The following is a 12,845-nucleotide window of genomic DNA, read 5'->3' as shown; positions in this document are numbered from 1 at the left end:
TCTAACTTACTCAGCTCTCAGAATTACCCAGTAATCACCCACTGTGAATCGCGACACTGTGAATTCCAAAAACAACAGTAATTGCAGCAAAAGTAATAATAACCGTCTCAAAAATAAGCAAGAAGTAATATCAGCTACTTGGTGTATGACAGAGACTATGTTAATGTTTTCACAAACATCATCTCAGTGAATTCTCATAACAACCCTACGTGGGAAGTGCTGTTAATCATTCCCATGTCACAGTTTTCCAACATCATCAGGATATTAACAAAACTTCACTTTGAACTACGGTTTGTCTACATGACTTCAAAATTCATACCCTCACCCACTGCACTCCTAAAGCACCCCTGACATTATTTTAGGAGGACATAAGACAAATCAGAGAATTCGAGGCCTGAGATTACAATCTAGACTATTAAACCAGTTTTTCAGGAACTGCCTGCTTCATTTTATAAATTTAGAAACATTTCTGTCATAAAAAATGAGGCTTTTTTTTGTCAGTCCCACTTTTCAAACAACAATTATATCTAGAGGACTATCCGTGCAGCTAACAGGCCCACATCTCATTGGCTGTGGTTTTAAGATGCTGGTCTGATGCACCCACAGTAACAGGCCTCAACTCTTACTCCTTCCTGGCTTGTCTTACACCTTGGCCAAATGCTGAGGAATGCCTGTGATGAACTCCAAGACTTCTTGACATAAGAACCAATACTGCACCCCTTCAGTATGAGGCAACCACAGATACTGTGGAATTGTCAGGAAGAACTGTTGCAAGCATAAGAACTGTATACCATCAGTTGACATCTGTCACATCCTATTTTTCTTTTACTCTTACTTTTTCCATTATGCCCAACAAATGACTCCATTCATTCTTCCAAACCAGTCCACACCCTTACAGGCAATTCCTCAAATGACTCTCCTAACTGATTTCTAGGGGAAAAAAAATGAACTAGAACAAGGGTTCACCAACTATACAATCTGTGGACCCTATCCAACCAGCCACCTGGTTTTGCACAGCCTATAAAGCAAGAATAGTTTATACATCTTTTAATGAACGAAAAAAGAATTGAAAGAAGACTATTTCCTGACACATGAAAATTATAAAATTCAAATTCCAGTATTCATAAATAAAAGAGCACAGCCAGTCTGTCCAGAACTGTCAGTGGGTATGTGTACACTACAATGGCAGAGTTGGATAGTTGCAACAAAGACGATATGGCTTTTGATGTTTATTTCTTAGATCTTTTCAGAAAAAAGTGTGCCAACTCTTGAACTTGAACTATTAGCCCTTCTGCTACTGGAGGCAGTACCCAAATTCAGATACAATGCATTCCAGAAATACAAAATGGAGGCTTCTTAAGTCCACCAGAGTAAAAGACATCCACAATCAGTCCATCGCAAAGATAGCACCACTTACGGTCATTCTTAACTATGTCACAGGAAAAGTTTAAGGACTTTCATCTCTTTGCTGCCATTTGCAGTTGGACATGCTAATGGGATATAACTTCCAATTTCCTGACTAACAGCATTATTATTCTAAATTGATGAACTGTAAATAGCAGGCCACTTTGTGCCTCCTCCTGACTGATGTCAGAGCCACAGAGTACAAAATGATAAATTTTCTTTGCGTTTCTTGGCAAGATGCTATATATACGTCATTTTGGCTTTCATCTACCAATTTCCTTCATTTATCAGAAATGGTGACAAAAAGCCTCTAATTAGATAATTCTAATCACAAGGTACCGGGTGTGATGGAAGACTTCAGAATCACTATCTGTTCACTGCAAAACAAAACAGATAGGCTATTCTCCCTGCAGGGCAGGAGATTTATCAATAGACAAAAGGATGCAAAAAGCCAATAGATAAGGTGTAATTAAAGATCAGACCTATAAATTTTATACTGACATAAATTTAACAGAATTTGCTGGGAGAAATTCAGGATTTAAACCCAAGCATCATTATGAAAAGAATACTTTCAGTTCTATATGCAACAACATTGCATAATACATAGATTTATTATTAAGACTAATACTCTGTGCCTCCAAGCTCTTTCATACAAGGAATTTGAATTATTCAGTGCCAAACTAATTTCCAAAGTGGTCTATCTTACTCAAGCATTCCTCCGTAATTAGCTTTAATACATTTTCCATATATTTTTGAGCATCAAAAAGCTCTTTGAGAAATAACAGTCCACCTCTCATATTTTGGAAGTTGTGGGAAGCCTAATCTGGAAAGGTCTGTACCTAGTTTTAGGTCTTCATTTTCGTCCCCTTTAAATGTAAGAAAATTATTTCCAAAGTAATATTCAACATAGTTAGAACAATGCTCTCTCCCTTCACTAGCTCAAAGGGTAAAAGTAAAAATAAAAATGAAAAGAACTGCAGATTACCATTGAGTAGACGGCTAAAATACATTTAAATAATGAGATGTGATTTCAAAATAAAGTTGCATTTCTTGGCTTAGAGCCTAATAGAGCATTCTGATATCTGATGTTCCTAATGTTTAGCAGACATTTAGCAGCTCAAGACTAGCCATATATTTTCTGCTCTCTGAAATCACAGCCACTGAAAAGACAGAAAAGACTATGTCTTTCTGAAAATTGCAAGTTTGGTACAATAACTCATTAACAGCAGAGTTCAGAAATAAATGCAAATTGAGAGGAAAACAGGTTGAGGAAACAGGTGGGAGAGATAAATTAAGGTACTTACAATCTCGAGGGAAAACAGGCTCGAATATTTCAACTTTTAGTGAACTACGAAAGGTTTGAGCAAACAGAACTCAGGCATGAAAGTGATTGAAAGTGCGCTTTCAAGTGAGTTGAATGGGATGTTAACTGGCCTGTGTGATCTCCATCAGAACTGGACTTACCAGAGTAGGCCCAATACGGGTCGCCTGAAGCCTTGCGCCTGCGGATCTGCACTGCGCTGCCGTGTCTACTCTCGTGCAGGGCTCCAACGTAGCCTTCTGTCAGCGCTGCAAGAGAGGGAGACCCGCAATGAGACAAGGGCAGCACCCCACTGGACACTGAAAGGGCATGAAATGAACCAGGCGACTTCATAGAATCATAGTCCTTGGGGATGACTGACTAGAACCAACTTATTTTACAAAAATACAAAACTATAGCAAAGTGCAGACAAATTATTATTAGTAGTAATCATTGATGAGGAACCTTCACCTCGTGCCAAGAAATGCGGCCCACTAAGCACTTTACAGACATTATCTGATTTGATCTACAAAACATCACCAAGCAGTACAGTGATCCCAGTAACAGGGCCCTTTTATGGATAAGCAAACTGAAGCTTCAACAACTGAAAGAACTTTAACTTGACCAAAGTCATACATACAACTAACTCGTAGACTTGGGGTCCAATTGCGTGTATAAGATTATGACCTATGTGTAAAGACCCTCTGGCCCCATTTGATCTTTACAGAGCCAGGGTCATTCTATCTCTCACAGATGGAGGAACTAAGGATAAGAGACACAACAAAGTAACTGGTCCCAGGTCACACAGTAGGTATGCAGTAGATGAGAAAACCACACTTAAGCATCCCTGCATCAATGCCAGGGCTTCCGCCACCCAAACACAACACAATCTGAAACCTAGGAGCCTCTTTGTGATTAGTACCAGTCTTCCATATCCCTCCCGCCACCAACAGTCACCTGTGCTGCCTGAAGATACGAAACAAGAAAGCTTCCAAAGCCTATAATGCCCAGAAAAGAAATAAGATTAGTGATATCGATTTGAAATCTCAAAATGAGTTCAGCCTACCAAGCAAAAACAAAAACACTCCTCTCACCCATTATGGAGAGCTTCCATTTGCCTGCTATAGCATTCACAGCCCTCTCCTCCCAGCTACCTCTTCGATGCAGATTTCTTTTGCTGGGAGCCCACACCTGAAAACACTGATGTGTAAGAAGACAAACATCACAGGTGCCCCAAATCCAGAGTGTAATGGAATTATATGCAAACAATATACTCCAGCTGAATATGACAATATTTAAATGCATCAAAACAAAAGCAAGCGTGCTTTTAAAGAAAATAAAAATTAAGCTGTATATATTGAATACACAGCTTCCCAAAACTTTCAGAAAAGCACAACACATTCTGTATTCCAAACTAGCCAGTGGAATAATATCACCAAGGTGGCATTAGCCTTTTTAACAATGTGACAGTCATCAACAAAAATGAGAGACCTGTAAAGTACTTTATGCTTACACTTCAATTAAAAGGACTAGCAGCTGGGTGCAGTGGCTCACGCCTGTATTCCCAGCACTTTGGGAGGCCGAGGTGGGTGGATCACCTGAGGTCAGGAGTTCAAGGCCAGCCTGCCCAACATGGTGACACTCCATCTCTACTAAACATACAAAAATTAGCAGGGCGTGGTGGTGGGCGCCTATAATCCCAGCTACTCGAGAGGCTGAGGTAGGAGAGTCGTCTGAACCCAGGAGGCAGAGGCTGCAGTGAGCCAAGATCACTCCATTGCACTCCAGCCTGGGCAACAACAGTGAAACTCCATCTCAAAAAAAAAAAAAAAGACTAGCATTAAAAGATGTAATGCATGATAAAAGGTATTCCACAGACGTGAGCCCTTTAGAGGGAAATGAGAATCCTATAAATTTTAAACACATGGCCAGTCGCAGTGGTTCAAGCCTGTAATCCCAGCACTTCGGGAGGCCGAGGCGGGTGGATCACGAGGTCAAGAGATCGAGACCATTCTGGTCAACATGGTGAAACCCCGTCTTTACTAAAAATACAAGAAAACTTAGCTGGGCGTGGTGGCATGTGCCTGTAATCTCAGCTACTCAGGAGACTGAGGCAGGAAAATTGCCTGTACCCAGGGGGCGGAGGTTGCAGTGAGCCGAGATCGCGCCATTGCCCTCTAGCCTGGGTAACAAGAGCGAAACTCCTTCTCAAAAAAAAAAAAAAAATTCTAAACACACATCTAAAAAGTAAACCTGACGTGATTTATGTCTGCTCATTGGTCCTCAGTGAAAATTCATGTCAAAATCTAAGCTTCTCTACTCATTTTTCAAATACAAGGAAGATTTAGGTGCCTTCCATCCAATCCATTTTACAAATAATTATTCCCCATTAATCCTTCCTCTTTCCATTAAAACTGTGAGTAAAACAGGGTCTTGACTGTGTTAGCAATAAATGTGGCTTCCATTAGGGTATGTGGTTGAGCCTCAATTTACTTGACTATAAAATGGACTTTAAAATATCAGCTTGCTAGGACTGTTATAAAAACAAAACAAGTTATGGTGAGCAGAGCACCTAATTCAGCATTAGGTGTATACTGCTTCTAGTTTAGTTTTTTTTGAGACAGGGTCTTGGTCTGTTGCCCAGGCTGCCCAGGCTCAAGCAATCCTCCCAGCTTAGCCTCTTGGGTAGCTAGGACCATAGGCGCACACCACCATGCTCAGCTGATTTTTTTATTTTCATAGAGACAGGGTCTCCCTATGTTGCCCAGGCTGCTCTCAAACTCCTACACGCATGAAATCTTCTCACCTGGGGTCCTTCCAAAGTGTTGGGATGGCAGGCATGAGCCACTGCACCCAACCCTAGGCCCTAGTGCTTTTTAAATGCCTGACAACATAGTGGAAATTTGCTGTAGGATCTATTTTGTAATAATCATATCCTCACTCCACCTAGCTGTGTGTCACGGATTGGACAGCTAACTCCTGTCACCACCATCACTGTTAGCTCCAGGGGTGGGCCTTGTTTGGTTTAAGCCAGTCAATCACTTTCAACCATTCTCCTGGTTGAATGTCCCCAGTGACATAGTCAGGTATGGGCATACTGGCCAATCAGAGAGATTCTTTTTTCCTGAAGGTAACAGACAAGGCAGAAGCCTCAGAGGGGTGGCTGAGGACTTACAAGTAACTAAGGACTTATTAACGGAGGACCTTAAATATAAAACCAAGCCAGGCAGCCAAAAATTGATAAATCAATTCTGTTGACAAAATTTAAACCCTGCCAGCCTGGGCAACATGGTGAAACTCTGTCTCAACAAAAAATACAAAAATGAGCGTGTGTGGTGGCACACATCTGTAGTCCTGGCTACTTGGCTGGCTGAGGTGGGACAATAGCGTGAGCCTGGGAGGCTCAAGTGAGCTGTGATTATGCCACACCACTCTAGCCTGGGCAACAGAGCAAGACCCTGTCTCAAAAATAAATAAATAAAGTAACTAAAATAAAATATTTAAACCTTGGACAAAGCTGATTTGAAGTTAGCCCTCTCTGAGGGTCTATAGTTACAGGGGACCAGTTCTACCTGCTAAAGTACATTTTTCTCTCTCTTGTATGAAAGAGAGCCTCAAACGACACCCATGGTGTGCTTCAAACCATCACCTTAACTCTTAGTCATCAATTTCTCCATCCAGAAAAGGCCAATGTTATACTAGAGTTCTGACTCTTAACCCTGGGCTACTTTAAAACCAACCAAGCCTGTGCTTGGACTTCACCCCGACATACATGTACATCACCCTGTGGTGTAAGGAACTGGAGCTGAGCAGCAGGACTGCCTGTCTAAAGGTAATTCACTTAAGACAGAAGTAAAGGTATGTCTGCTAAATACGACCACCAACAAAAGGAAAGAGGGGACAGGGCAATCCCAAGGAAAGTGGGTTAATCTTGTCTTCTTCACACTACCCAAAGTATTGAGGTACAATGTGGGTTATCCACAACAAGGTCAGAATGGGCAGGAAAACAGGCTTCTAAAGGGCATGCTGCATGGCATATGAGGGGCTCTAAACTCCCTGGAAATAGGACACAAGCATATTCCTGAACTACTACTGTCAACCTACCACCCACAATGGAACTCAGCACATCGTATGTGTTCATAAACAGTGAGAGAATGGCGGCTGGGCATGGTGGCTCACGCCTGTAATCCCAGCACTTTGGGAGGCTGAGGCATGCAGATCATGAGGTCAGGAAATCAAGACCATCCTGGTCAACATGGCAAAACCTCATCGATACCAAAAATATAAAAATTAACCAGGCATGGTGGCACGCACCTGTAGTCTGAGCTACTTTGGAGGCTGAGGAAGGAGAATTGCTTGAACCTGGAGGCGGAGGTTGCAGTGAGCTGAGATCGTGCCACTGCACTCCAACAGGGCAAGACTCCACCTCAAAAAAAAAAAAAAAAGCAGAGAGGGAATGATCAAATGAACATATGAATGATCAAAAAGCTGACAGTTTCTGTGTTCTGGAGGGTAGTGATGGTAAGAGCATGTGTGTATATCTATGCGTGTTATGTGAGTGTTTACATAAGCCATAGGCAAAACCACCACCCAGAACCTCACTGACTCTCTAGCCACTGCCCAACTATCAGAAACAGCAAGCGCTTAATACATGGAGCCGGAAGGAAATGGCCCTCAGTGACCATAAGCAATCATTTAGGGAAGCAACTGTTCAGAAATGCACCGGGCAAGACTTTTAACCCTGGCACCAGATTTTATTTTTTTAAAAGATAAACTACTCATTAAAGGTGACTACATTTTATTCCATCTATGTCAATCATGTGTGACTTCTCCCTCTTCGCTATCTGTAAAAGCATTATCAAGTAAAGTCATGCACCACGTGATGAAATTTTGGTCAATGAAAAACTGCATCTATGACGCAGGTCCCTTTAAGATTTTTTTTTTTTTTTTGAGACGGAGTTTCGCTCTTGTTACCCAGACTGGAGTTCAATGGCGCGATCTCGGCTCACCGCAACCTCCACCTCCTGGGTTCAGGCAATTCTCCTGCCTCAGCCTCCCGAGTAGCTGGGATTACAGGCACGCGCCACTATGCCCAGCTTATTTTTTGTATTTTTAGTAGAGACGGGGTTTCACCATGTTGACCAGAATGGTCTCCATCTCTCGACCTCGTGACCCACCCGTCTCAGCCTCCCAAAGTGTTGGGATTACAGACTTGAGCCACTGTGCCCGGCCTTTTTTTTTTTTTTTTTTTTTTTTTTTTTTTTGAGACAGAATCTCGCTCTGTCGCCAGGCACCAGGCTAGAGTGCAGTGGTATGATCTTGGCTCACTGCAACCTCCGTCTCCTGGGTTCAAGCAATTCTCTTGCCTCAGCCTCCCAAGTAGCTGGGACTACAGGAACGCACCACCACACCCAGCTAATTTTTGTATTTTAGTACGGACGAGGTTTCACCATGTTGGCCAGGATGGTCTCGATCTCTTGACCTAGTGATCTGCCCACCTTGGCCTCCCAAAGTGCTGGGATTACAAGCATGAGCCACCGCGCCCAGCCCCATAAGATTATAATAAGATCTTTTTACCTTACCTTTTATGTGTTCCAATATGTTTAGATACACAGATACTAACCATTGTGCTACAATTACCTACAGTTTCCGAGACAGTAACAACTTGTACAGGATTGTAGCCCAGCAGCATTAGACTACACCATAAGGCCTAGGTGTGTAGTGGGCTATTCCATCTGGGTTTGCTAAGTACTCTCTATGATGTTTGCACAACAAAAGGGTCTAAGACTAATTATCATTATTACTGGCACTCCGATAATTTAAAATACGACATTTTAAGTCCCCTCCACAAATGCATTTTAATCGATGATGAGGTGATTTTTTTAAAAAAAACAACTTTTAAAACTACTATTTGAATAGCAGTCAAAGAAATTTATATAGAGTATATTAAGCAACTTAATATTTTATTGGCAAGGAGCAGTGATTTGCAAATAGAAACAGTCTGTGGTTCCCAAGTAAAGCTACAGTGTCAGCACACCAGAATTCAATCAATTTTAATACTCTTTCTATTCTTCTAAGCTCAAACAGGCAACCAAAGGCGGCGTGGCAGTGATATGGTATGGCTGTGAATCATGCTATTGATTTTCAATATCTTCTGTGCAGAAAATTAAATTATGCAAATGAATGCCTTTACGGATCCTCGCCTTAATGTGAAATTACATACTCGCTTACGTCAGCAACTTAATTACACAATTCAAAATGGAGCATGCTTATGAAAATATGTAGTTTCACTCTTCAGAATAGACAGTAAGTGTAAATTTGCCTATGGTTATCACATGAATAACAAGAGGGAGGACATGGTGTTATGCAAACATACATTCTACCAAGTGCTACAGCACCAACCCCACTGCAGTTTATGGAGGGGAAGTCGTTTTTCAGTGAAAAGCTTGGGAGGACTTTTTTTTTGTTTTGCGACAGTCTCACCCTGTCCCCCAGGCCGGAGTGCAATGGCAAGATCTTGGCTTACTGCAACCTCCGCCTCCCAAATTCAAGTGATTCTCCTGCCTCAGCCTCTGGAGTAGCTAGGATTATAGGCGCCCACCATCACACCTGGCTAATTTTTTGTATCTTTTAGTAGAGATGGGGTTTCACCATGTTGGCCAGGCTGCTCTCAAACTCCTGACCTCATGTGATCCACCTGCCTCAGCCTCCCAAAGTGCTGGGATTACAGGCGTGAGTCACCATGCCCAGGAGGATTTTTGGCTGTATTATGGCACAGAGAGAAATTGAAATATCACTTACGTAAGACAGGGCAGCCTAGTATATGCTGTACATTGCTGCATTCTTCCCCTCATCTCTAGTGCCATTTTAACCAACACACACACAAAAACACACATACACACTCACACCCATGGCCTAACACACCTGGGCATCAGGAATATCAAATGTAAGTAGTCTGGATAGTGTAACAATGAAACGGGTTTAGTAAGGAAGAATACAGTGACTCTCATCATACAGGAAAATTTGAGTCTCTCAATTTTGACAAGATAAAAGTGGAGGTTTTAAAACCAGTAGTATTAACTAGCCAATGATGCTTATGTCTCACTCAGCAGGAGGAATCTTAAGTCAAGTTGGTTGCTAGGCAGAGAGCTAAATGAGTGACAGATATTTTCATCAGGGAGTTTCCATAAACTCCGTCTCTTCTCAGAACTTCTGCTGAGCCTACCTCGTTTCCAGCCTGAAGCAAAAAAAGATAAAAATGTTTCCAGACCCAAAGGCCCAATTTCTTCCTATAAAAATATCCTAAGAGTCACCTACTACTGAAGATATCAATGCAACTGTTTCCTCTGTGCATTATTTAATTTCCCAGAGCCACTGGACATAGTTTATAAAAATAAATGTTTTTATTCTGAGAATAAAAAAGCAGATGTGTATCCCATCTGCCTTCACTGTGTCTTCAGGAGGATTCTGTGTGTAATCCTTACTCTCAGTTTTTCACAGCAATATTGACTTGTGGGGAAAAAAAAACTAGCAAGCTGTGTTAACTCTTCGGTGTTAATTTGCAGGCTAAACATTTTTTTATACAAAGAGCCCGGCTCCTCCTAATATCACATTAAACAACATTCTTGACATAGATTTCTTTTCTTTTTTCTTTTTGAGACAGAGTTCCACTCTTGTTGCCCAGGCTGGAGTGCAATGGCGTGATCTTGGCTCACCACAACCTCCACCTCCCAGGTTCAAGCCATTCTCCTGCCTCAGCCTCCCAAGTAGCTGGTGCCTACCACCACATCCAGCTAATTTTTATAATTTTAGTAGAAATGGAGTTTCACCATGTTGGTCAGGCTGATCTCAAAATTCTGACCTCATGATCCACTTGCCTTGGCCTCACAAAGTGTTGGGATTACAGGCGTGAGCCAATAAGCCGAACCTAGATGTCATAAGTTTTACTCTCGGATGAAAGAGTCACTGAATCTGTATTAAATATGAATAAATGTTGTTACATAATATATCCGCAGAAAATATTTTTTGTATAAGATTGCAAATGCATAATTGAAATTAGAGTACAAGGAATGTCTTACATTTTTAAACAAAGGTGGTCCATTTGCATATGCATTTATATATATGAATGTGAATGAAAGTCTGAGGTATCCACCGAGAGAGGAAGATACATGGCCACAAAGGATTCCAAAATAACCCTGGCATTCATCCACAACACTGGTTTATCTTATTTCTTTTCTTTTCTTTTTTTGAGACAGAGTCTCGCTCTGTTGCCCAGGTTGGAGTACAGTGGCGTGATCTCAGCTCACTGCAACCTCTGCCTCCCAGGTTTAAGCAATTCCCTGCCTCAGCCTCCCAAGTAGCTGGTACTACAGGTACATGCCACTATACCTGGCTAATTTTTGTATTTATAGTAGATACAGGGTTTTACCATCTTGGCCAGGAAGATCTTAAACTCTTTACCTCATGACTCACCCGCCTCAGCTTCCCAAAGTGCTAGGATTGCAGGTGACTGCCACCATGCCAGGCTAATTTTGTATTTTTAGTAGAAACAGGGTTTCACCATCTTGACCAGGCTGGTCTTCAACTCCTGACCTTGTGATCCACCCACCTCAGCCTCCTAAAGTACTGTGATTATAGGCGTGAGCCACTGTGACTGGTCTGGTTCATCTTACTGTATCAAACTAGCCATGCCCAGCTGACCTCTGCTATGTCATTATCTCCTACAGGGAAAAGTGATTCTGTGACAAAGGTTATGCAAAGGTGAAAGCAGAGTAAGTCTGTGATGAGAACATCTCAAAGTCCCACTTACAATATACTGCACATCCTGTAATCAAAGCAAAACAGTAGAGTAACACATAAGGGTATTTCTCCTTAACTGTATGTCCAATTCTAGGTCATTCCAAAGGACTCAGAAGCCTGGGAGAATAGGTCAGCTTCCACCTAAAATTGAAAACATGAGAACAAAGAAATTCTTGTTTTCCAGTGCCAAAATGAAAATTACTTAGGGTGATGGATGGATGGCTCTCATACACGGAGTCCTAGTTCTTCGCCAGAGTTACTGCCAAAAAATGAGCCCACTTAAAGTAAGCAACAGGCACTCACATTTCCAAATCCAGAACATAGATATCCAGAATGGCACACAAGCAGTTAAGCAGGCTGTTTGTATCAATTCTAACAGCACATACAACAAACAAATTAAAGATGCTCCAGGATGGTGAAATCTCCATCGAGCACAATTTTCTCTAAATTTTAAGGAGCTTTAAGAACACTAAATCCCACACAATAGTCTAAAATGAATAAATCCTTATCTTTTTTTGTACCTATAATGGGCGAAAGTATCAAATTAGAGTTCAAAGTAATTAAATGTTCTGATCGCCGCTCATTTTCTTCGTGCCTATATTTCATTCAATTGTAGTAGGATGTGCTCAGTGAGTGTCCCAAAAAGTAGAATCAAAAAGTGTGTTCCTTTGTAACTACTGCATTGCAAATGATCCTTCTAGTTGTTTGTGATACTGAGCTAACCTTAAATACAATAGATTATATTACAGTAGATTACCTATTTTATATTCAAATATACTTATTGTCTGAAACAAAAAAAAATTTTTTTATCATCTTACAGGAATAAAGAGACCTAATATAGAGCCATGATTTTTTTAAGTTAAATAAATGACTCAGAGGCAATTCAAGGGAAAGAGGAATCACATAGTAATCTTGTATCCTAGAGGAAAAAAGAAACAGAAAACAGTATTGTAAAAATGAGCTAAGCCAGACAGAGAATAAAATACTGAATTCTCTATTATTTTACTCTAAAATAATGCCAGTTACAAAGAGCAGAACCTATTTAAAAAAAAAAAAAAAACTAAGGGCAAAAAGGGACAAAACATTAGAGCCATTCCTCTGTCATTAACTCTGTCAGTTTTTAAAAAGTACACACTTTCCAACAGATCTCAGACAAGATACGCTTTTAAACTGATTTATAATGGAGCTCATTATATGTTTGTGATGAAAATCTGAAAAATACCAGGTTCACTCTTTCTCAGAGGCACCTTCCTAAAAAAAAAAAAAAAAAAAAAAAAAAAATGGGCTCACGGCTTCAAATACCAGACAGAAATAAAATGACTGCTCTTTCAGACAATTTTAA

At 41.0% G+C, this 12,845-nt stretch overlaps 1 protein-coding gene across 4 annotated transcripts in view; it reads right to left on the bottom strand.

Annotated features, from left to right (window-relative positions):
* Positions 1-12,845, bottom strand: part of PTPRG (protein tyrosine phosphatase receptor type G) — a 766,801-nt gene that overhangs the window by 562,347 nt on the left and 191,609 nt on the right. For all 4 annotated transcript variants that reach the window (XM_002758499.6, XM_002758500.6, XM_008981938.6 and 1 more), the window contains exon 2: positions 2,869-2,973. In XM_002758499.6, the coding sequence (XP_002758545.3) occupies positions 2,869-2,973 (105 nt within the window). The remainder of the gene's footprint in view (positions 1-2,868; positions 2,974-12,845) is intronic.

The sequence above is a fragment of the Callithrix jacchus genome, chromosome 15 (assembly GCF_049354715.1).
Source record: "Callithrix jacchus isolate 240 chromosome 15, calJac240_pri, whole genome shotgun sequence".
Taxonomy (NCBI): Eukaryota; Metazoa; Chordata; class Mammalia; order Primates; family Cebidae; genus Callithrix; species Callithrix jacchus.
Note: the sequence above shows the minus strand (reverse complement) of the source record. Positions and strands in the feature narration are given on the sequence as shown.